The sequence below is a fragment of the Meleagris gallopavo genome, chromosome 3 (assembly GCF_905368555.1).
Source record: "Meleagris gallopavo chromosome 3, MGAL_WU_HG_1.1, whole genome shotgun sequence".
In the NCBI taxonomy this organism is placed as follows: Eukaryota; Metazoa; Chordata; class Aves; order Galliformes; family Phasianidae; genus Meleagris; species Meleagris gallopavo.
In genome coordinates, this window is record NC_139406.1 from 48,735,969 (window position 1) to 48,760,867 (window position 24,899).

The following is a 24,899-nucleotide window of genomic DNA, read 5'->3' on the forward strand; positions in this document are numbered from 1 at the left end:
TTTTTTAAATTCCCAAGATAATGTTTTGTTTCTTGAGACCATCAGAAATATTAATTCAGTGTTCTAGGATTCTTACTAGGAAATATGCCTCATGCCTTACCCAGTCATTTGGATAGGAGGATGTAAAGTCAAAGTGTTCCTCAGTCCTATTTGTATTCCTTTCTGCATGCCAACCTTTTCTAACATAAGAGACTATGAAAATGCAAAAAAAGAAAAAGTTTTTACTTGGAACTGGTAATTGATTTCTAATGGCAAGCATTAATCAGATTATCTTGTGTTTTATTTAAAAGCAAGAATATCAATGGCTCAAAGCAGAGAAAGCACTTCTGACAATAAAATACAGTACTCATTACTTAGCTTGTTATGCTTTCTTACAGAATGATATACAGTTACTATTAGTTTTTATTCTCCAAATAACAAGAATAATGCACTTCATCAAATTGTATTGCATGTGAACACTTTGCTATTTTATTGCTTTTTGTGGCAATGTTATATCCTTATTCTCATGCAGGGCCAGCAAATGAAGATTGTTTATGTGGATCCTAGCAACCCTCTGCCTGACCGTCAGTATTATGGCCGTGTGCAGTTAGTTGAGGTAAGAAATGGAAATGGAATGGCCTTCCATTTTCTTCCCTGTGGTACATAAAATTTTACAGATAATATATAATTAAATACCAAATACTTACTAATGTCAACATAAATTTCAACACTGCAGGTCATAAATATAGATTTTTTTTTTCTCTCTTTACTCCCACATTGAACCTAGGTTCTGTTTCATGCAATTTAGTTTTAGCACTTCTGAGTTAGGTGTTTTGTCCAGCTTAGTCCTTAGCACTCCCTCCAAAGTCAGTGGTGTAATGCTGAATTAGTCACCATTGGAAGATTACTCAGTGCAGCCCCGGATGTGTACTTAATAGGGATCATAGAATCATAGAGTGGCTTGGTTTGGAAGACACCTTAAAGATCATCTAGTTCCAGCCCCCTGCCGTGGGTAGGATTGCCAACCACTAAATCAGGCACTAGATCAGGCTGTCCAGGGCCTTGAACATCTGGGATAAGGCATCTACAGCATCTCTGGGTAACCTGTTCCAGCACTTCAGCACCCTCTCAGTGAAAGATTTCCCCAACTTCTAACCCAAATCTCCCTCTTTTAGTTTAAAACTGATGGAATGAATTGTTACCTGTTTTCCTCCTATGAATCTCAGAGGTGTATAGGTGCTTAGTTAGATTGGGCCTCCAATGTCTGGGGAGGTGAACCTGGCAAGGATTATTCCTTCCTTAAATTTCTGCACAGAAAATCAAACTGAGTTATTTCTGTCTCGTATAGGTGAAAAGATAATGTATCTATCAATTTGGATGACTGAAGAAGAATCTGTATGCTGCTTCACTTTTTGATACCTCAAGCCATATGTACCTTGCAAAGCACATCTCTCTTTATACTCATTATTCCTCTCCCCGCCTATCCTGTGTTTACATTCATTGTTCTTATTTTACTGATGTTTGCTTCCCCCATGCCACTGGGACTGTAGAACTTTGTTTGCTTTTTTTTCCTCCTTTTTTTTTTTTTTTTTTCTGACAATCCTGTCTTCTTTGCAGGTTCTCTTTTTAAGAGGCTGTAGGGCTGTGCTCATGTTGTGTCCTTCATGTGCAGGGAAACTTCAGACATGCCAGCAGCAATAACCTTGTATCCAGAGAAGAACTGATGATAATCCTGTCTAGACTGGATGCCTTACACATCAGAGGCCTTTACTTCACTGAGACTCAGCGGTTAACCCTTGGTGAGGTTGGGCTGGAGGGAACGACCAGCACAGGAAGTGGCAGCATTGCATACAATGTAGAAACATGCTCCTGCCCTCCAGAGTACACCGGTGACTCATGTCAGGTAGGAAATGTTTGCCTTCATACCACACCATTACCTGCTGTCTTGCCTACAGCTATACATACTAGTTGAAGTTAGAGGAACAGGCTAGTTATTAAAGTACTTAAACATACTTCTTTTAAGTGCGTGCACTTTTGATGGCTCAAATACTTTCACTGTCTAAGTAAAGACCTGTAAGGCTATTCAATTCTTAACTGCCTTTATGGAATTGTAAATGTCATTTTATATGCGTAAGACACTATAATATTGTCCAAGGGAAACAACCTGGATACTGTCCTATTCTGATAATGACTGATGCTTTTCCTATTTTTATTGGAAAATGTTTGAAAGTTGAAGTTAACATACTTGCTAAACTGTTTGGAGATATTTTTCTGAAAGAGGGTGTAAACAATGCAAAATAATACTGTTATCTGAAGAATGGTGGAATCATAGCCTCAGTTGTGTATTCCATCCCTGATGCTGTTCCTGTAGATGTAATTGTTTTGGTTGTCACTTCACAGCAGAATAAAGTAATGGAGAGATAAGCAGTGTACAGAGTGCACCAATATGAGGAATTTTTCTCTCAGAAGATGGTTGATGGTTGCCATAAAGCAGCAATTGCTGTGCTAACCTTACAGACATTTTTGAAACGAGAATGAAAGAATAATAGCTACACCAGAGTAGCTGCAGAGAGGCTGAACAAAACGTTTACAGTTGGCTTTTGTCTCCTATGTGCATCCACTGCTCAGGGTAGCTATTCATCATCTGTCAATGTCACTTTGGAAATATTGCTAGAAACTTATTTTTCACACTTCTGATTTTCTCTGCTACGTGCAAAATGAGAATTGATTGAACTCCCTATTGCCATCCCATTGCTTTCAACATATTGCCTGCATTAAACTAAGGTGGATAGGTATTTTTTACACATACTTATGAAAATACATAGCCAAAGGAAGTGATCAAGACACTCACCTGGGTAATTCGTAAGCGCTGTATGTTTATGCAGCGTTACTCAGGCAGTGATTTACTGTGCTAATCATCTAGCTCTGTCTGACTGCATTAGGTGGAGAGAAGGTGATGCCTGCCACACCCTGAGTTAGCTTTATATTGAGCTGCAGGAACTGCAGAGTTACTTGTTAACTTCAGGAACTGCAATGTGTGCCGTACAACTTGACTCACGTATAAAGTTTAAAGGTGGGGCCCATCTCAGCATATAGCCTCATTAATCTGAGTCAGAAGCTGGAGAATAAGGGAGAGTATAAGGGAACGTGTGAATACTGAAAGAATACTGCATGTTAACAGTTGAGCTGAAGTAAAATGATGGCCCAAGCAGAGGGGCTGAAAAACATGGGCTGGCAAGTTGTTGCTTTAGTAGCCATGGGATGTTGTTTAACACAAGCTATGCAGCAGAGGTTATTGTTTCCTCATCTTCAGGATAGAAGTCAACAGCAACAAGTTCAAAGGGATTTTTACCTGAGACAGGTAATTTATTCACTTTTTTCTTCCTTGCTTTCTTCCTTCATTCTCTCTGATTTTTAAATGATCTGTTTTTATGACAGCTAAAAGTAATAAGGCAAATCATCTTACATCTCACAGTACTTTGCTAACAAAAGTATGTGCATGTAGTTTCTTTTAAATTGTTGTTTACTAGAAAAAGATCAACCTGAACTCCTATGTACTTGAAAGTGCTTAGAGTTTTCTCTTCACGTGGAATAAATTTTTCAGTATGAAGAATGTCACTTCTGAAACAACTTGCCCACACACTCCAAATGTGTTGGTTTAAAGTTTAAAGAGAATGTAAACAGGAAAAAAAAAATTGTGTAGTTTTTTTTTTCCAAATGCATTTTTATACATTTCTAGATCAAGTGATTCATCTTGCATTCTGAAATAAGATTTTTTAGTAAAGAAAATCTGTATGCATTAGAACCTGTATTTTACTTAGTCATGCTGTTTAATGTTTTTCAGCCCCAGGTTTTTGCAAAGCTGTGTACACTGACTCCTTGTTTTAAAAATATATCTGAAAAATTCCAAGTGGGGATGCTCATTCTAAATAAAGTCCTTCTCACACTGAAGCCAATATAAAAAGAGCTGTTGGTATTGTTAGTATTCTGCACACATTTTTTTCCTCATTTATCCCATATGTGAGGAAAGCAAAGATGCCACTAACAACTGTTGTTTAAACAGTGGTAACTCGGTATTCCTTTTGGGATCTGCTTTGGAAGAGGTGTTGTTTTTTTTTTTTTGTTTGTTTGTTTGGTTTGGTTTTTTTTCTCCTCTCTAGTTACGTGGTTAATAAGTTCACTGATTATTTCTGTCCCTGCTTGAATACTTTTGTCTCAACCAACTGTGGCACGTGATTTGAGGCACTGTCCCTCAAACTCTTTGCTCTTCAGATCATTCCCATCAGTTGTGGTACAACTGCATGAAAAAAGATTTATGGCTTTGGAGTTTCACGGTGACTTGTTTTCAGAATGTTATTCTGGGAGTTACAGGTGAAACATAGGTACATAGGTACAGTGCAGAACTGCATCACTTGCAGCAAGAATCTGGGAGGTGTTTTCTTCATGGGGAGCACAGCTTTCTGCTTGCTTCCAGACAACATCTCACCTTCCTTGCACCATGACAGCTTAGTTACTAGTGAAAAAAATTAGGAAATAAAAGGTCATTTTCAGTGTTGTGGATGTGCTAGGAAGATATTTTAGCAGAGGATATAGGCATGAATTTTTGAATTGGTCTGTGTATAGTCTGGAAGAATTCCTTCTACTTGCCCTGCCCTTGTACTTTTCTACCCACGCCAAGCAAGATTCTGTTTTTTCAAATGCTAGTTAATACTTATCTGATGCAAGTTAGCAAACTGAATGTCTCTTGATTCATTCATAATGTTCATTCCTTCGGTTCTACCCCTTGTTTAAACCCAACTTTGATCTGATGTGCTATGTTTCTGCTCATGTGCTTTCAGTAGCTGAACATTCTTTTCATGCTTCCTGCGGCTCTGGGACAAGCCTGTACTTAAAAATTAGACCGCTGTGTGTTTTGTAAGATCACCCAGCTCTTTGTCTAAGCATGGCTTTGTCTAAATCCAGGTGGACTTATTTTGGAAGTTACGATGAATTAATGTAAAAGATATATCATAGAAGTATTTCCAAGGAATACACAGCAGTTAAATTAGCATCAAGATTTCACATAACCACTAGCTAATGTGAGAGACTTCTATGTGTTCATCTTTGAGAACGTTGTGGTAGGAAACAATATTCAATTCTTTTTCTGTGGTTTAAAAGTCATGTTCTATACCTTTGTACATAGCCACAGGAAATGTGTTCTGCTCAGAGGTCAGAGTCAAAATTAAATCTCTGCTACCACAAAGTGTAGAGCACAAGGCACAGATATTTAGGCTGAAACCTCATTACCTCTGTTCTTCACTACTATTTGCTGAGTTGAAAAACTAAAGTAATAATATGGACTCAGAAAAAATTGTCAAAAAATACACATTTCTACTCCTCCTTGGAAATGACAATTTCAAAATACCCATCTCATAACCTGTAAAAGTTTCTTTCCATCAGTGCTCACTGTTTTTTTTTTTCTTGTTTTTTTTTTTCGTTTTTTGTCTCTGCTTACTGTCTAGGAATGTGGCCTTGGATTTTATCGTGAGAATAAAGGATTATTTACTGGACGCTGTGTCCCCTGCAACTGCAACGGAAATTCAAATAGGTGCCACGATGGTACTGGGAAATGTATTGTAAGTAAATATTAACATTTGAAAAATGAATTTGAAAAAAATCAGAAAAAACATGTACCTTACTGCAGTACAGAATGTGCAGCATTGCTGAATTCCTAGCAACTAAAAATACCCCTTCCTGTGCCTCATTCTTTGAATCTTATACTGCTAAGGAGCCTAAATTGTATAAACATTTGTTATTCATGTTTAACATAACTGTGGGTGGTTAGGACCATTTGTACTCTTTCTTTTGTTTTTTTTTTTTTTTCTTTCCCTTTCAAAATGTCACCAAATTAGAACATATACATATGTTTTCAGTTACTTACAGTAATTTGGAATCTTATCCTTGCATATGAAATCTTTAGTTTTATAAATATACACCAGGGTTTGCTGGGGAAGATAAATAGTGTGTTCATGCACTATTCTTTGCAGAATCTCTTGTTTAATTAGCGTCATTAAATCTCCACTAATATAAATTTACAGCTTAAAAAAATAGCGAAGTAAATGATAAAGGAGATAAAAGTTAGATTAATTAGAATATGCCAACTGTTGCAGAAGATATGTTAGGGCACACTCTGCTCCCTGGCATACCATGCTAAAGGTAAAGCAAACTCAAAGGAGCTATCAGCCCTAGTAACCTAGGGAATGTGACATTTGGCTGACTGTGCTTCTCTAGCTTGTATCTATGACAGTCCTTTAAACAGTTTGTTCTGAATAAATTCCTACTTGAACTTTTTTCACTAATTTTTTTACGTACTGTCTAAGTGAAAACAAGAACCTTGCCAAAATCTTTCGTGGTTTGTTTTCTCTGTTATTTCTTCCTTGTTCACTCTGAATCCATTCTGCCTGCGGTGCATTCCTACGCATTATGTAATTCCCCTCGACTTTGTCTCAACCAACCCTGGTGTTTCAATGGAAGCTGTAAGCCAATTCAGCACATTCTGGCAAATGACTTACAGTCTGCTCCTGTGGTGAGGCTAGGCAGGCCGTGACAGGAAAGTGCTGCAACAGAACTATAGAGTTGAGGAAGTTTTAGTTCTAATGAAAATTATGAAGCCAGAAAAACACAAATTTCACATTAGCCTCATGAAATATGTGTTTTAGGTTTTTCTTTATCCCTTCTTCCTCACAGCTGGATCAACTTTCAGCTAGATAGTTGATACTAAATAGACACTTAGACTTGAGACAAAATTTAAGGCAGGCAAAGTCACCTGATATAACATGATGAAAAATGAAAGCCTGGAGGGCCTGTATTTCCATTGTGAGCCTCCATCCAATAAAGACCAGGTTCTTCTCTCTATAAAAGAGCCATCAAAGAGACTGTAGCAGTGCTGAGAAGGCAGCACAGAGGCATCAAGTTTCTGGTGTATCTGTTTCATATCTGAAATGTAAAGCTTGGCCTTCTCATTCCTGCCCCTCACTTAGAGCACTGGACTCAGTACCTTCTCATGTCAGCTGCTCTCCAGTGATGGCCTCCATAGAAAGCTATTTGAGCTAAGCCCCGGCCAACTAGTTGCGGCAGCAGTACAGTGCTCATCAGCTAAGGCAACTAAGCTGCTGCGTGGTGGTGGAAGGACAGCAGTGCAGTGCTGCCCTGTTGAATGGGCAAGAGGATGGAGGATAGGAGGAGGTGTTTCTATTGAGACCCTAGCACACTTTATTCTGGCACTCACAAGGGTGTCTGGAAGTCAGCTTAGAGTCTGACTTTCAGAGTTTGCAGTGCTGGACAGCAGGGAGATGCTTTGACACCAGAGCTGTCTCTGCTCTCCTCTCCCACGCAGGCCCTAGGAAACTTGAAGGAAGACCCATGTGGAAGTTGCTGCTCTGTCTTCATTTCTCGTGCCTTGGGAGCACTGGATTATCTTCTTCACCCCGTATATGCCATGTAACCAGAGCAACACTGTGATGCATTCAGAGTGGCTTATATATGTGAAATATCTTAAACTTTTTTCAGATATGTATGGAATTGTTTCAGTTTCTATAAATATTCTTGAGTGATAGTATCCTCATATTTCTTCAACTTCCCTTAGTTAAATGCCCCATATATGAACTGGAGCTTTTCCTGTTCTTTCCCAGAGCCTTTCACAAGTGAGCCACATAATCTATCCTTATACCAAAACAAATTATGGGCTACTATGTGCAGAGACTGGGGCAAGCACTGTTGATTTGTTTGAGAGTCTGGGTGTGAAGAAATGTGAAAAAGAATGCAGTATAAGAGGAGGTGGGAAGGACAGAAATGTTGTTCATCCGCAGGGGAAAATGTCCATCTGCTGCAAATCACAGTAATAGGGCCCTCAGCCATAGCTTGAAGTCAGTGTCCTTGATGTGGGAGTGCAGTCTGCTCAGTGACTGCTTCCAGCCAGTTTCCCACATTCTTTTTCACTTTATTAGTAAACACTCAGATCTGTGGAACACTGGATTAGTCTGTTGCACATTGAAGAAGACAGCTGTAGAACTAGGGAGCCTCATGGATGTTGGGTACATGGAATTTTTATGGCTGCTCAAAATGTATTTCAGCAACTTCTATTTTAAATTAGGACCTCTCTAGATAGAGCAAAAGGAAGTTGCTTATCCTCTCCTCAGAAATGTCTTTGACATTTGGGCAACACAAGGAATAAGCATGGTCTTAGAATAAATTACAAATTCCCACAGTTTTGTCATGGAGAAATATTTCAATTGTCAATCAGCTATAATTCGTCTTACAGGCTTTTCTTTTTATTATTTCTTCCAGGCTACAAATTATGTATACATTGGTGAAAGTGCATGAAATTCAATTTTAATCTTAATCTGAGAAGATATTTAGTTTTGATAGTAATTTCAAGGGATTTTTAAGAATGTTCTTGAGCTCAATTCATTGCCTGTTTTTGAATTATCTGTCTTCTAATTAGTGTCAATATGCAAAAGTTAAAGTAGTGTTTAAACTGAATTTTTCACAGATACCTTTGAAATACCAAGAGTATGAAGTGAATGATAACTCACAAACTATGCATCTGATTAAACTTCTTATTTTGTACTGCTTGCTTATCTGTTGCTTTTTCATAATAGTGAGTAAAATGTACAATTAGAGAATGATTGGGATCAATCTATCCTGGTAGTGAAAGTAGTTTAGTGAAAAACGCTTATTTATGCGGAAGGAAAAGAATGTATCCTCCAAGTAAACTTCCTATAATTATTTAAAATAAAGCCATATTGAGTAGGAAAGCACTGTTAACCATCTTGTTTGTTTCCTTTTCAAGAACTGCCAGTATAATACCGCTGGGGAAAAATGTGAGCTCTGTAAAGATGGTTATTTTGGAGATGCCACTCAAGGTTCCTGTCGGATATGTCCTTGCCCTTATACAAACAGGTACTGTAAAATATTGTGAGAAGACAAGCAAAGGGTAAAGGGTGGGGGGTGGGAGGGAAGAACAAAATCCTGCTAATATGAGAAGATAAGGATATTTCCTTATATTCATGTATCACCCAACATAGTGCGGCGTCAGACCCACTTGAGATGTTGGAACAGAAGTAACTTGGTGTTCCATCTCATGGCATTGCCTCATCTCATGGCATTGCCTGTTTCAATAAGCTGATTATTCCAATTCTGATTCAGTTGCTGAAACACAGAGATGCTTCTGTGACCTGGAATATCAGCAGGCACTTGTAGTGTGCCTATTTACAATAACACGAGTAACTTCTTAGTAGTGAGTAAGGCAGGGCGGAAGTATTTTCCATTACTAAGCATATCTAGAATCTTTTTTTAATGGAATGCAAAGTGTAAGTTATCTTTAATCTCATGTTTACCACCATCTAGGTAGGAGATATATGGCAGCGATGAATGAAGCCTTTTTGATGAATTCAGAAAATTAAGATACAGAAGATAAAAAGAGAAAATGCACACCAAGTAGCCATAAGTAACAGACCTATGCTAGCAGACAATAGTCAGCTTTTTCATTTATCAGAGAACTCTTCAGTACATCTTTTTTTGACATCATTGGCCTCTTCTGCAGGTGCTTGCCTGAGGCTAAAAGAACATATTTTCACTCATCTTTTGGCTTTAAGAGTGTTGAAATATCTGAAGAGGCTATGAAGCCTGCAGTAACTTTATAGATGCACATTAAAATGATAAAGAACATTTATTATGTAAAAAATGCACTCCACCTGGCATTACTGGAGTTGCTTAGTGTGACTGTTAGTAAGTTAAAAAAATGAAAGTAGCAAACATGGCCTATCCCCTCTTCACCTCCTGCCTTCTCCTTACCAAACACTGGCCAAGTAGTTGTTTTCCTCTCAAGAAAAATTTGAATCTAATCAAATCTTCCAGAAAGAACAGGTAAAAATTTTCATGTTATCAGAAATACTCCCCAAATTGGTGTGCACCTCCATTCTGCCTGAGTTTAAAAAAAAAAAAAAAAAAAAAAAAAAAAAAAAAAAAGAAAAGAAAAATGCTATTAGATACATAAAAGTAACCTCTAATGTTTCAATCTATGGAAAAAAAAAAAAAAAGGCTATCTGAACAGGAAAAAACTTTGTTCAGCACAGGGTATTGATTCTTGCCTGGTAAGATAAAATAGCTGTGTAGAGTTGTTTTATTTTTCAACATCATTATTAAGGTTTACTTTAGGCATTTCTTTGGGTAGTGAGCTATAATACCCAGCCCAGAGGGCCAGAAAATCATTGTTTTTTGGTCCAGGCATAGAATTTCAAGGAAACATAGGAAAGAATTCAAAGAAATAGTCAAATCAATTTATTTGGAGAAATGTCTTCAAACCTGAAGCAGAGACATTTAGACTGGATATGAGGAAAAAAAAAAAATTAATGTAAAAAACTAGGAAAGTACTGGTTGCCCTGTGACTTGGTGGGTGCCCCATTCCTGAAGACATTAAAGGTCAAGCTGGATGGGGCTCCATTCCCCGTTCATTGCAGGGGAGTTGGACTGGATGACCATTAAGTCCTTTCCAGCACAAGTGATTCTATGATTCTGTGATGTATTGATGATTAAATTAGCTGATGGAATGAAAAGCATTTAATTACAAAGTCATTTATTTTTAGCCTCTAGACTGTGAAATCTGTTTGTTTTCACAAAAATATTTTGGTTTCTTCTCACAGGTTTGCAACTGGCTGTGTGGCAAATGGTGAAGAAATTCAGTGTCTCTGCAAAGAAGGCTATACTGGAGTTCGTTGTGAACGGTAAGTGAGTTGATTCTCAAGACCAAGGTCTTTGAGAAGCACCATAAAAGGAGGTCTGTATTATATATTGTTGTATGAATGTACGTAACGTGCAAACACTTAAGGAATATATATTTATATAAACAGCTGCTATAGTGTGATCCTGCTGTGTAATTGTAGGTATAAGCCCAACACTCCCTTAAGAAAATCATTCTCCAAGACTGGTAAATACACAGTTTTTACCAAAAAGGGAAGTGTCAGCCTCTTGCTGAAGTGCCCTGAATGTTACTTTGTCCTTCAGACTGACTGGTTATAACAGCTCCCACTTAATTTGTCCTTGTTACAATTGAAAACAATTTCCCATTTCTTCCAGCATACTTTATTGTGCTTCAGTGTTCTTAATTAGTTGCCAGTAGTAACTGTGTATCATTTAACACCATATCCTTCACCCCAACTCAGTCTGGTGCGCTTCCCAGCTGGAGTGCACGAACACAATACTGAAGCCATCTCTTTTTGCTGGAATGGTACAACAGTTTGACAAAGCAAAAGAGGTACAGCATAGCAGTTTATAGCAGGAAGAGGAAACAATTCTAGTGAGTTTCAAATCTAAGAGGATTTTCAGCGGAGTTGTCTGATTTGGAAACTTGAGGCCAGTGAGACCTGATGTCTCTCCTGAAGACAATACCACCAGTAGCACATTATCTTGTACTTTAAGTCTCTTACATTTGACATCTAAGCTGTAGGCTATAAATTTTCTCTTCCAGATCTAGTCATACTTCAGCTCCTTATCATGGTCTCTTGATTTACATTTACTACTCCTATAGATCTTAGAGCAGAGTTACTTTGAGGAATACTAGCTAGCAAGACCAGAGGGAGCACTCACACAGACTGCTTTGCTGACAGATGGCAAAAGGAGGTATCACTCAAGAGATGGGTGATAATGTTCAGTGCCACTCCTGTTTGAAAACTCATCGTTTTGCAATACGATCCTAGTTAATATTTGATTTCTGGTGGGATCACAGATCAAAATGATGTTGTTGTCCCAGTTAGGTGTTGTAAAATTCTCTCATTATGTATGTATCTGTGTGCATTGTATTTTTACACCTGAGATGAATTCTTAAATGAGTACTGTGGGAGTTTTTATTTTTAGAAAAACTTCTGCAGTACTAGAAAAGAGATTTTTAACATATGGCAGTGGATACTGCAAAGCAAAAATACCTTCATTTTGTGTAAGTCAAGGTGTGAAATCAAAGTTCCTGACAGTTTCTTCAAGGGAAAGGCTTGTTTATTTTTGTGAAGTGAAAGTATATTTGACAAAAACGGGTTCAAATATTTAATGGGAAAAAAAAATGTCCCTCTTTATCTAGCTGTGCTCCAGGATATTTTGGAAATCCTCAAAAATATGGAGGCTACTGTCAGAAATGTAATTGTAACAATAATGGACAGCTGGCTAGCTGCGACTACCTGACTGGAGGTATGTAAGGGTCTATGGATGTGAAAGGTAATGTTGTTTTCTCTCAGAGAAGCAAAAAGGGAAGGTACTTAAGTTGAATGGAAAAAGAGATCTCAACGTAGAATAAATGTAAATCGTTTTTAACAAAATGGAAGGTTTACTAAAACATAAGAGCAGAGCAACATGTTCTGAGTCATTGAGTTCATCCTTGTAAACCATTTCATCATATATTTCCCTTCATAAGTAATATTGATTGTATTTTGCTTCACAGTCAAGTATTTGGATTCATTAGGATTCCTTTTTTGACATGCTCAAGTCATATCTTGCCACTCTGTGTTATGAGCTTATGAAATGAATCTTACAAACACTCACTATGTCTTTTTTAAATGTATCTGGGACAGATTAGTGATATCTTCAGAGTGTGCATCAGACTCTGCCATCTTAGGTATCCAAGCTAACTGTGTTAACAATGAGAGTCAAACATCTTACAAGAGCTGTTTTATAAATCCTGCTATACACCTATATGCAATCTGAGACATCCTTGGTATTTCCATTATCAGTCATGTGAACACTCCACTACTACTAAACTCTTAAAAGAATATAATGCCAGAATTATAATATTATACCTGCTTTATAGATTACAGTTCTGAAGTAAAGGGCTCTATCCTGCATTCCTCAGACTGACTTTACCTCAATTCACCTCAATCTCCTCAGATAAGATACTGGTTTATATTTAGAAACACACAAGCCACTACACTTGAAAAGAGCCTTGATTCTCCCAAGTTTTTTTTTCTCTGATAAAGTTACGCTTTTCTTTCCACAGATGCATCTTTTCTTTCTGATGTCTTTAGTGACATGCCAAACTAATAACTCCTCATATTTGCATATTATTCATTTCTCTGCACTACTGTTCATATTGCATTACAATGACTGCAAGGATCACCTTCATTTTCTCTGGCCACAGAAGTTAGGAAAACAGTGATGTGAACTGCTGTTGGCACCTGGTGCAATTTTTTCAATAGGTAGTTCTCATTTTGTACTTCATTGGAGTAATAAATCTTCATTATTTTTATACTTCATGTGGAAGAGATCCAAGCAGCGTTTGATGTTTTATCATTCCATTCTTCTCGAAGTAAGAGTTTGCAAGGACAAACTAATCCGTAGGGCAAAATTCAACAAGCAAGTTTCTTTTCAGTTTGATCAAATGGAGAAAGCCATCTCTTTCTCCACATTAGCAATAAAACCCTCTGATCATCAGCACAGCAAGTTCTAGCAGGCTTCTATGTGCGTGATGTTCAGCACTTGGCCAGATCTATTTTATCATTTCTTGGCTGATGTTGTTTGTTCACGAGCTGTAATAATAGTTTTATTTAATTGGTACTTCATGGTGACAGCTGAAATGTATCTGGTGTAAGCCTGAATTATACAGCAGCAGAACCGCATGTGTATTTGCATTTAGAATAATCTCCTTCCTTCTTTTAAAAATACATTCTTTGTGACTTGTCTTCTGGCAGCAGCACTCACTACTGATAGTGTTTAACTTTCTGATGACTTAATGTGAAAGTGCCAAAGGAAATGGCACAGCGAGGCATTTTGTTCCAGGCTGTTTCATGCTGCTGTTAAATTTCACATTCCATTTTATCACTGTATCCTCTCACAGTTAAAAGCTGTTGTTGACTCTTGACAACAGCAGCCTATGCCAAGTCCATCCTTTTAATTCTGAGTAAAAGATGTGCGCAGCCCTTCTTGTTTTCAACAGGAGTTGGCAGTACAGGGAGTTTTGCAGTAGCCAGTAGAACCAGATCTGTAAAGGGAACTTGCACATCAAGACAGGGAGATTCCCATCCTATATAAAGGCATTTTTAAGAGCCCTTTCCAATCGTGCCTCCTAGAAGTTAGAATTCTGGGTTATGATTGTACATACAACTGGAAAGTATCAAGCTTCTTATAATGGGATTTGTAAAACAAGCAAACAAAATAACACACTCAACATATAATTGCTTGTGCTAGCCTGTTGGGAAGGGCAATGAGGGCAATGTCTGTTGCATACTACTTATATCTATGGCCCAAGCACCATGCCTAAGTATAATGTATAGTGCCTCCTTCCACATATACAGTCTGGATTTCATTCAAGGCTGATTAATCCCTTAAACAAGCAAGCTGGAACACATATGAAAGAAGGCTATAAATGTTTCTCAGCATTTAAAGGGTAAGACATCCTTGTGGGAATTAAAATTTGTAATTTGGATGTGGATGTTAAAGTAAATAAATGTTTTGCACCTATGTCTTGTGTAAAATGCTTTAACTAACAGGTAGTGTAGTCTTGGCTCCTGTCACGGTATTATTACTCTAGGCAAATTCTAGGAATACACTCAGTGCACATAATATGAGAGATTCTGCTTTTACAGAAGTTGTGTATATGTGGGGTTACAGTCAGTTTCCTTTGAGGGATAAAAAAAGATATTGATCTCATGAAAGCATAGGTGAGAGCTGAATTTTTCAGCATGCTCAAGCCTTACAGACATTCTAGCTGTTGCATAATGGACATGGATTTATGAAAGGATAGCACAGTGTTTTTAGTATCTGCCAGATGAGAAAAATGAGGGTTAAAAATGCAGTCAGTAGTGGAAGGCTTTGGTAACTGGTGATTGTCTTTGGATTTCAGAATGTTTCAATAATGAACCAAAAGATGTGGATCCTAATGAAGACTGTGACTGTAAGTAACAACACAGAATTGCACAAAGATGTCTACTGTTTTTGTCTGTATACCAGTGACCCTTTTAAGAGTGACAAAGTTTAAAAAAATAAATGGTGATGTTCTGTAATGAATGTTTTAAAAGCAAAGATTCAACCAAACAATTGGCCAAAAATGATAAAAGAATTCAGCTAGCCAGATGTAGATGGTGCCTTCTTTCTCTTCATTTCTGGATTTGGTACTCTCCTTAATATACTGTGGGCTTTGTTGTTGCCTTTGTTATTTAGAGAAGGTGACAAGCATTACATTTCTATTGCATCTCAGTTGTTAATGTGTTCAGTGAAAAGTTCTCTGCACAAATAACTTTAATATGTATTGTTTTTCTCTGCTTGTGCTCCCTTTAGCTTGCGATAGCTGTGTAATTACATTGCTGAAGGATTTGAGCACAATAAGTGATGAACTTCAGCTGATTAAGTCCCAACTGCAAAATGTCCATGCTGATGCCAGCACACTAGAGCAGATGAGACAATTGGAAATACGCATCAAAGACTTAAAGGTACTGTAAAGCAAACTGAAAAGTTGATTCAGATGAAGCAGATAAGAGTTGAAAGTAGGAATTCATGCCATCTTTTTATCGGCTTGTAGGGAAACACACATTAACTTTGGATTTCAAATTCTGAACTCCAACAGCACTGGGTTTCACCTATGGGAAGAGGGTTTTTAGTTCAGCACAGAGCTCTCTAAGGGACCCAGCATCACAAGGCCTGCTGGCCTTGACAGCTGTATCTCTGAGGTCTTCCTGTAGGTCTTCTGGCACTTCATGCCTCTGTATGACCAAAAAAATAAAACAACCCCAAATTCAAATTTCCTATGCCAAAATTCATCCTTAAGGAATTTTCTTTAGTTAGAACAGCAGTTGCTGTCCTCACAGAAAGAAAAGCCCAGTTTTTGGGCAGCAGTTGATCAGGTTTGATAATCACTCATTATCTCCTCTGTCTTGGTGATTCACTGGATTTTGTTTTTTGATTTCTTTTCAGGTCTTACTGAACAATTATCGTTCTGTTTTACATAACCAGGGCTCAAAGGCAGATGAATTGGAGAAAGAATTCAGTAAGCTAAATCGTGATGTAAATACTCTCCAGGAAAAGGTAGATGACTGACACATTAATTTAAACATGTGCACCTCTTGACTATATATTATTAGTTAAATATCTCCACATATTTTTGTATTTTTCTTTTCCTTTGCTAGGCTGAAATGAACTATAAAGCAGCTGAGATACTCTTAAATAATTTTGGACAAACTCATCAAAAAGGAAAGGATTTGGTTTCAAGAATACAAATAGTTGTGAATAATATACAAGGTAAAAATAGTTTATAGCTCCGTAATAGGTTTTGTTTCATTTGTTCATTAAAACAATATTCTTAATTAAGCATGGGAGTAGTTTGTTTTTTGTTGGTTTTTTTTTCAGAAATAACAAGTTAGACCTAGCTGCAGAATTCACTCTTATTAGGAATCTAATACATTATGCTAGCTTAGGAGCCTGCCTTCCTTTTTGAGTGAATAGGTACAGAGAAACTTTACCAGTGGGAAATCTAAGGCACTTAATTGACTATCCTAACTTCAGCTTTATTTCCATCTCTGTTGCTATTATAGGCTTTCTTAAATTAGAAGCTTAACATAATTGCTGAATTTGGTCATTCAGGAAAAACTTCATGGCTGATGTTGTCTTGGTAACACGGATACTTTTTAGCTTAGTGCAGTTAGTGCAAAATCCTGCCTGATCTACTTCATTAAAGGATTCAGGAATAGGCATGTCTTTTTGAAAAAGAGACCAGCCCGTCATTTGAATCTTCTGCATGGTGCATTCTCTGTTTGAATTTGACATTGCTTTTTTTTTTTTTTTTTTTTTTTTTTTTAAATTCAGTGCTTTTGGAACAAATAGCTGGTACGAACTCAGAAGGTAACAATTTGCCCTCGGGTGATGCTGCCAAAGAACTGGCTGAAGCTCAAAGAATGATGAGAGAGATTCGAAATCGCAACTTCGGCCAACTGCAAACAGATGCAGAGAAGGAGAGAACAGAAGCTCGGCTGTGTAAGGGCTTGTTCTTTAAGCTTCTTGCTCTCTAGAAAGATCAACTTTAAATCTGAAGCATCGTTGGCTGTTTGCAATGAGGAATACAGAGAGGGACAATTTGCAGTGTCTTGCTGGGACTTGTAGCAGTTAGCCAAAATGAAAGCGGTAGAGGAGATTTAAAGGCCTTCTTACTTTGTTAGTAATAAACTGAGTTGCGCTAGGGAAGAAACCCAGTAGAGCCCTCTAATAATACAATGAATCTCAGTAAAGATGTGGCCAATTATACATAGTTAGCCAGTACTTCTGTGCATTATAATATATATTATACAGCATATGAAGTTGTTACAGAGAAATTACACTTGTAATTTAACAACAGATTTTAAGAAGCTCTTAGAGTAGTACATAGGTCAGATCATACAATAATGGCTGGGCTAGTTTTATGTTTTCTGTTCTCTCATTAACTAGTTGTAGTCCATTTTATGTTCTCCGTATGTAGTTGGCTGGGACATTCATAAACCTTATATTAATAAGCCTGTGACTGCGCTGACCTCACTGTTATCTCCTAACAAACACTGTAGTTGAGAAATGTGAAAGACGTGGTTGATACTAATTTCCCCTAACTCTGAACTTTGATATTCTCATCAGTAACTATTCTGTATCCTAACATGTAGGCATTGAAATGGAGACTCTTGAAAGTGCGATTCATTTGACCTATTTTATGTTTCTGCTTTCTGTGAAACAAAACATGCCTGAATCTCAGCTGATTAAAGAGGAAGCTTTGATGTCTAGCTCAAATGTAGACGTCTACGCTGTAGGTGAAATTGGTGATGAAACAATTCAGTATTTGCAGAAAATTAACTTCATCCTTATTTAATTTAGAAATAGCCAAATAAACACTGATCTGTGCTCAGTGTCTGCAGCAGCAAATTTGTGAGTAAATTTAATCCAGTGAGATGCTGAATAGTATCTCTGCTACAGTAACACTGGATCTAGTGCTGCAAGGATGTTATGTAATTTCTGCAACCCTAAGTTGTTTTTTTTTTTTAACCCTATATGTCAGACCTTTCTAAAGGTGGTTTGTTCCAGTTCCCTTCTTCTCTGAACAAAGCTTTTCTTTCTGGTCCCAATAATTCAGTACTGGCACATGTTAAGAATGAACTGCAGAAGTACCACCAAGAAAATCATGGACTTGTTAAAATTATGAGGGATTCATTGAATGAATATGAATCCAAACTTAATGATCTTCGTGAAGCTCTGAATGAAGCAACAGGACAAACCAAACAAGCTGAGAACTTAAACAGAGAAAATGGAGTTCTATTGGAAGACATTAAGGTACTGCTGGGGTTTGAGAGAATAAAGTTAAATTTCAGGAGATAAAACTACATTTAATTGCCATGTTTGACTATGCAAAGCCAAGTAACACTAATTCTTTAGACTTATTTTCCCAAGATCTCTTTTCATCTTTTGAGTATGTATGTATATATGACCAGGTGTAAATGTAGTCTGCTCCCACCTGTACCTTTTGATGTAATGAGAACAGGGTGATAAGGATGCATTTCTAAGGAGGGGGCAAAAAGTCTTCGCTTGACCATTATTCTTTAGTTGCCACTGCTTTTGTTTCCTATTCTAGATCAAATCGCTGGTTCTGATATACATCCCATAGTAAGTTTCTTGATGTAATTTGCTCCAAAAGCTGTAAAAGATGAGGAAAATGTGTCCAATACTGTTAAATTATTTGAGATTAATAGTCCACAGAACTGCTTTTGAAGTCTGATGAGAAATGTGGCAATGCTTCCATTCCTGAACTCTACTTGATTTCTTTTAAGCTGATAGTAAAAGAGAGATGAATGTGCTTCAGGATGCATTCTTTTCAACAAATTGTATTTTTGCTAAAGCATCACTGTTTTGTAACTCTAATGCCTAGCCAGTTTGCTAACACTGCTCAAGCAAAATAATTTCTATGTTCAACTGTTCTTGTAAATGTTGAATTGCACCTTTATGTGCATGGACAATACAATATGTGTGTTGCTTGAGTGTGCACAGTTGTCTGAAAAGATGGATGCATCTGTTCATGTCATAAATCTGCTGCTACAATTCTCTGTTAGAGACTTTTTACAATGACAGAAACACAACTGAGGAGAGTTTAATACCCTTACCTGCAATACCTCTTGTCTAATTGTGTGTAATGCTGTGCCATTACCCTAGAGCTATTCTGTGAATTGTCACGATTACTGTTCTAGACCAAGAACTTCCATTTGTTTTCCCATCAAGAAGGTAAAATGGGGAGGGTTCACACCTCCTTTTTAGTGACATCCACAAATAAAGGGATGATTTAAAGATCTTATTTCTGCCTTTCAGAGAACAGAGAAGATCAGATTTGTCACTTGGGAGGTGTATTTAAAGATTCCAGGTTTGCAAGGACAAAGCCTTAAATGGTCTTAAATGGACTGTTGATCTAGGCTGACACGTACTACTTCTAGCTTGTCTGAGCAATAATGACTGAACTACTGTGGTCTCCTGCTCAGCTGTCTTGGTGAGCCATGTGCTATACCAGTGCAAACTCCCAAGTTCTGTCACTATTCTAACCCATAGGATTAGATCCTAAACACTACAGATAAACATAGCAGTAGCATCTTTGGGGAAAAAAAAAACAAACAATCTGTTGTGCTCTAGGTGATTTGTGTGCCCTGATGTGCTCACAGATGTGATTTTCCTGCTTCTTAATTATAACCCAATCATCTGATATTCAACCATTTATTTTCCTCAGAAACGAATTGATGAGACAAACATACAACAGAACAGCATCTTGGATATTTTGAGCTCTGCCCAAACTTCCCTGACACAAGCTAACAGTATGCTTGGATTACTGCTGAAGAGCAAAGAGGTATTGTTAACCTGTTTAGGCTAAGATTTAAAAAATCCAATACTTTGCTGACACTTCAATGGGTAGCTGAGCTCAGTGGCTAGGACATGAGCCTTGTATAAAAAAAAAAAAAGACAGTGATCTCAGCACATTCTATAAGGAGCCTGCCTGCATAAATTTCTGGAAAAGCAGCTTGTTGAGGGTTATGTGTCTGAGGTAGACACTGAGCTGTGGATATCTGAAATTTGAGAGAATGTCTTTGAGAAATATCATAAGTGATTGTGCTGTTCCTGTATTTGTTTCTAGGCAATTGCTTCCACCTGGAAAATATGCTAGGCTAAAGAGACCTCTGACTTAGTACAGCAGCTTTCGTGCTTCTGTATCCATTATATTAAAAAGATAATGTAATGACTAGCAATTGTTTCCAACAAATTCCAAAGTAGGTTGGAAAGGGTTAATTTTCTCCTTCTCAGTCTTCTCAGGGGTGAGACTTATATATCACTGATGGTGATAAATTTATTTTTTTTCTTTATAAACCTGTAGGAATATGAAAGCCTGTCTGCTCAGCTTGATGGAGCAAGGAAGGATATGAATGGAAAGCTCACAAATAGCTCCTTATCAGCAAGCAAAGAGCCTTTGGTGGTGAGGGCTGAGGAACATGCCAAATCTTTGCAAGACTTGGCAAAACAACTGGAAGAGTATGTTACTGTTCCTGTAAATGAGACACTTTTGTACACAGTGTTCACAGTTGCAAAGCTTTGTGTGTAACTTCACTTGCTTTAATGACCATTTGCAAAGTTAGGAAAAAAAAAAGTCACTTTTTTCTGCTTCTGCACAGATGTTTTCTTTTCATCCCAAATCCAAGTCATCTTGTACTTTTCCTGATCACAGGAAATATAGCTCCATATTACTGTACTAACTATTGATCAACAAGACAGATTGTCCTCAGGTAGAGAGCAGATAAGTGTTTATGGTATATTTTTTTATGATGTTAATTCCTGTATTTGTAGTCAGGGATGCCTTTATGATGTCATTGAATTGAGGTAAATAACTGTAAGATACGCCTTTTTAGCTTTACTGAGGAAAATAATCCTATAGTTTTCTCATCTTCAAGGAATCTTCTGGAAAGACAATATGAGAAAAGAAATGAGAAATCTGATATGAATCTGCTATTTCTCCTTTACTTGTACTTTATGTTGGAAATATGAGTGAGGTTTTGGAGGCCTTTCACAGTATATCAGGACAAAATGAAAGAAAGTGAAATCCTAATTTTTTTTTTCTGTGCAAGTTGTTTGCATTTTGTCATCACACCAATTAGAATTGTCTGTTGTTTCTGGCTCCAGAGCTCATGCACTGTTTCTTTGGCAAAAACACAAGTGATCTTGAAGCTGCTTCACTGTGTGTGTCATCTACCACTTCCGTAGAGTACTGAAGCAGCCCGAGATCATCTGGAAGCCACTGTTCTCTAGCTCCTCTGAGCTGACCTGTATTTGGGAAGCTGGAATGAAGGAGGCTTATTGGTGTTGTGCCCTGGGCAATATTCCCCATCCAAATCAGTTAAAGACTGACTGTTTGGAGGTTTACAGTCCATTTTTTCCAAGTACTGAACTCTTCCAAGTTCTGAAGAATCATTTTGTATATTGAAATTTTCTATTTTGAAATCAAAGTTCTAAATGAAAAATGTTTCCTGTATTGGCATTAATTAGAAAATACTTGATTCAGATCTCTTCTCATAGTCTACAGTCTTTGTAGAAGACTACATTTTTTCACCCTTGTCCCCACAGAATAAAGAACAATGCCAGGAAGGATGAGCTGGTAGGCTGTGCTGTGGAAGCTTCTACTGCATATGACAATATTATTAATGCCATCAAAGCTGCAGAGGAAGCAGCCAACAAAGCTGGGAGTGCAGCTGACTCAGCTTTATCAGTAAGTACCTACAAGCAGCTAAAATAATGGTACAATGATGTGTATATATGTTGTTTGTTTGTTTTGTTTTTGCTTTTCTACTCTCTGAGAAGCACCAAAATTGAAGTCCTCTGTGTCCTGCTATGTTGTATTGATTTGTGGCCATTATATGGGGAAGCTGCTATTCTTCACATTCATGAATTTGTCTTGCTCCAGCACAATTCAGACTTGCTACTGCCTTTCTGATGAGGCTGTCCATCTGAATGCTTCTTGTCCATTTCAGTGCAAAATAGAGTGATGAATGAGGCAAACCCAGTGATCATTGAGAGCTCTTTCAGCTATTCTCTTTTACTTTGCACTAGTAATACACATAAGCTCTTCAGCAGAGGATTAGCATCTAACAGCTAATTGTTTTTTAAGGTATTGTTCTTTGTATAAAATCACTGTCTTTCTATAGCTGTTTTTATAAAACTGGATTGAGCTTTCTCTTTTATTCTTTGAATGTCAGAATAATTATTAAAGCAGTCTTACAATCCTGTGCTTCTATGACCAGACTGTGAAGAGAGAAGACCTATCAGGAAAAGCTGCAAAGTTGAAAGCTGAGAGCAGTACGCTCTTGAATCAAGCACAGGATACTGAAAGGACATTGAAAGGTACTGAGAAATAAAGTGAGAATAGAAATGTTATCATAGACTCATAGAATCATTTAGGTTGGAAAAGACCTCTAAGATCACCAGGTCCGACCATCAACATAACACTGGTAATTCTACCATTAAATCACATCCCGAAGTACCACACCTACATATCTTTTAAATACCTCCAGCATGATGGGTCAACATCAGAAACTTTCACTAAATCACAAATTTTCACAGTTCTACAAAGCTCTGTAGCATGTATTTTATCAGAAGAGGATAGTTCCATTACTGTGGGACACATTGTGATGTTTTTTTCTAAGAATAAAAAGACTAGAAAGTGAACTTCTCACCTTTATTGTGCTACCTATACTCCTTTTCAGCACTCAGGCCCAGCAAATCCTTAGACCTGCACATGTTTTACAGTGCATTCAAGCCGCACAACCCAGCCAACACAGAGGTGATATTTCTGTATAACGTTCATAAAGGACCTTCACTGTTTTGCAGCTATTGGTCCAACTCTCGAAGACATAAAGCAAAGACTTGGAATCACTGATGGAAAGAAGAACACACTACAGATTGATCTTGTTACTCTGCAAAATAATCTCAATGGGATAAACAGAGGTCAGTTATTTACTCCTCACTTCTCTTTTGCCTCTTTAACCAGTTACTGTAAGAATCTACACATGCATTTTTGTGCCTTTCAGATGACATTGACAACATCATCACCAGTGCAAAGAACATGGTAAAAAGTGCCAAGGACGTGACAACTAATGTACTGGATGAACTGCTCCCAATTCAGGAAGATGTGGAAAAAATGAAGGGTACCTATGGAAGCACACAGAGTGCTGGCTTCAGTAAAGCATTGACAGAAGCAAACAATTCAGGTTGGTGTTGTTTTCTATTGTGGGTTCTTGCTATCTGCTTAGTCACTGCTAATCATCTAAAAATTGGCTATCTAATCTAAGCCAGTATTGTGAACTTCCTCCACTGCCAGTCAGAAGGAGCAAGCACTGCAGAAGGAGAATTAGTCTGTGTTAAAAGGTAATATCATGGCTCGTTTCAGAAGACTTGAAGGCCTGTAATCAGTGGTGTACCTAGAAGTCCATACTGGTTCCAATGCTACTTAACATGAATGACCTGGATGGTGGGGTAAAATGTACCCTCAATAATTTTACCAATGACACAAAACTGTGGCTGTTATGCTGTGGGGAATATAACTATATATATACTAAAATAGTATAACTGTGTGGCTGTTATGCCAGGGGAATTGTGCTGCCATCCAGAGGCAGTGGTTCTGCAGGCTGGAGAAATGGGCTGGCAGGATTTTCATGCTGTTCAAAAAACGGAAGAGGAAAGTCCTGCACCTGGTGAGGAAGAGCCACAGGCACCAGGACATGCTGGGAGCCACCCAGCTAGAAATCAGCTCGGCAGAAAAGGACCAGGGGATCCAGCAAATTGGATGTGAGCCAGCAGTGTGTCCTTGCAGCAAAGAATTCTGTAACATATGCCCCAGTAGGTCAGACCAACAGTTCACTTGTGTTGGTATTCTCTCTCCAACAGTGGCAGAAGGACATGCTACTTGGGGGGATGCACTCAGACCTGATTCCTGTTGTTCGTTATCCTCATTATTATCTCCCTTATCCTAATGAAAATAGTTCTGTTATCACCCTACTACTTTTCTATTACGTATTCATATCCCATATTTATATATGTTTTCCTCCTCCATTCTACCTTTAACGATGTGGATTTTTTTCCCATTACAGTAAAAAAACTGACAAACCAACTTCCAGATCTGTTCAGCAAGATTGAGAGTATCAACCAACAGCTAATGCCAATAAGCAATATCTCTGAGAATGTAAACCGCATAAGAGAGCTGATTCAGCAGGCAAGAGATGCTGCAAATAAGGTCTGTCTTGAATATTGCAATCATGCTTGTTCTTAGTGTTTTGGACACTGCAGTGCTTTTGTTCCTCTTTATAAATCATTTTGTTAAAACATTTATGAAGGATCAGACATAAATTTAATTTAATAGCATAACCCAGCACTTAAATTTACTATGTTGATGAGAAGCGTAATTCATACGTAAGAATGGGTGGATGCAATAGCATCCAGTTTCATCCTTCTCATACAGTCTATTTTTCCAGGTCAATTTTCAGATCTTATTTATTCAAGAACCATTTTTCTTTCAGTTACAACGGGGTGACTTTGGCAGCAGGGGGCAGAGTCAGCTCTGCAGCCTTAGAGGCAGGGATCTCTACCCATTTGTGGCCAGTGGAATGCTGGCGTTTCCAGAAAACCTGCAGCCCTGTGCTTTTGTTTCTCCATCTGCCTTGACATTTTAGGCATCAGCTATAGGCATCTTGCTCTTTCTCCATTTAAGCAACTGCGGTAGTTGTTGTATCAATGGCTGGCATGGCCTCAGGTGGCAGCAGAAACATCACTGAGGTAAACACAAATAACATGCAGTGTATGAGAAGAATTTGTGACTATAAGTAGCAGTAATAGGATATGTATTTATTATTATCAGAGGAGCATTACAATTTCCAACAGAC

General features: G+C 37.8%; 1 protein-coding gene and 1 long non-coding RNA gene across 7 annotated transcripts in view; one reads left to right on the plus strand and one right to left on the minus strand.

The window, feature by feature from the left end:
• LOC146544701 (uncharacterized) overlaps nt 1-2,989 on the minus strand; it is a 31,097-nt gene extending 28,108 nt beyond the window's left edge. For 2 of the 4 annotated variants that reach the window (XR_014882462.1, XR_014882460.1), the window contains exons 1-3: nt 2,831-2,988; nt 1,182-1,286; nt 101-192 (exon numbers count right to left, since the gene is read on the minus strand). This is a non-coding gene — a long non-coding RNA (uncharacterized LOC146544701). Of the gene's footprint in view, nt 1-100; nt 1,682-2,830 lie in introns of all 4 variants that reach the window. The other 2 variants (XR_014882463.1, XR_014882461.1) reach the window with 2 other exon arrangements.
• The window catches only part of LAMA3 (laminin subunit alpha 3), a 114,033-nt gene that overhangs the window by 72,477 nt on the left and 16,657 nt on the right, over nt 1-24,899 (plus strand). For all 3 annotated transcript variants that reach the window (XM_085220893.1, XM_085220894.1, XM_085220895.1), the window contains 19 exons: nt 512-595; nt 1,652-1,882; nt 5,481-5,594; nt 8,810-8,919; nt 10,662-10,742; nt 12,089-12,195; nt 14,840-14,890; nt 15,274-15,425; nt 15,907-16,017; nt 16,119-16,230; nt 16,795-16,962; nt 18,080-18,276; nt 19,712-19,828; nt 20,351-20,505; nt 21,592-21,733; nt 22,266-22,365; nt 22,852-22,968; nt 23,052-23,231; nt 24,111-24,253. In XM_085220893.1, the coding sequence (XP_085077019.1) occupies nt 512-595; nt 1,652-1,882; nt 5,481-5,594; nt 8,810-8,919; nt 10,662-10,742; nt 12,089-12,195; nt 14,840-14,890; nt 15,274-15,425; nt 15,907-16,017; nt 16,119-16,230; nt 16,795-16,962; nt 18,080-18,276; nt 19,712-19,828; nt 20,351-20,505; nt 21,592-21,733; nt 22,266-22,365; nt 22,852-22,968; nt 23,052-23,231; nt 24,111-24,253 (2,472 nt within the window). The remainder of the gene's footprint in view (nt 1-511; nt 596-1,651; nt 1,883-5,480; nt 5,595-8,809; nt 8,920-10,661; nt 10,743-12,088; nt 12,196-14,839; nt 14,891-15,273; nt 15,426-15,906; nt 16,018-16,118; nt 16,231-16,794; nt 16,963-18,079; nt 18,277-19,711; nt 19,829-20,350; nt 20,506-21,591; nt 21,734-22,265; nt 22,366-22,851; nt 22,969-23,051; nt 23,232-24,110; nt 24,254-24,899) is intronic.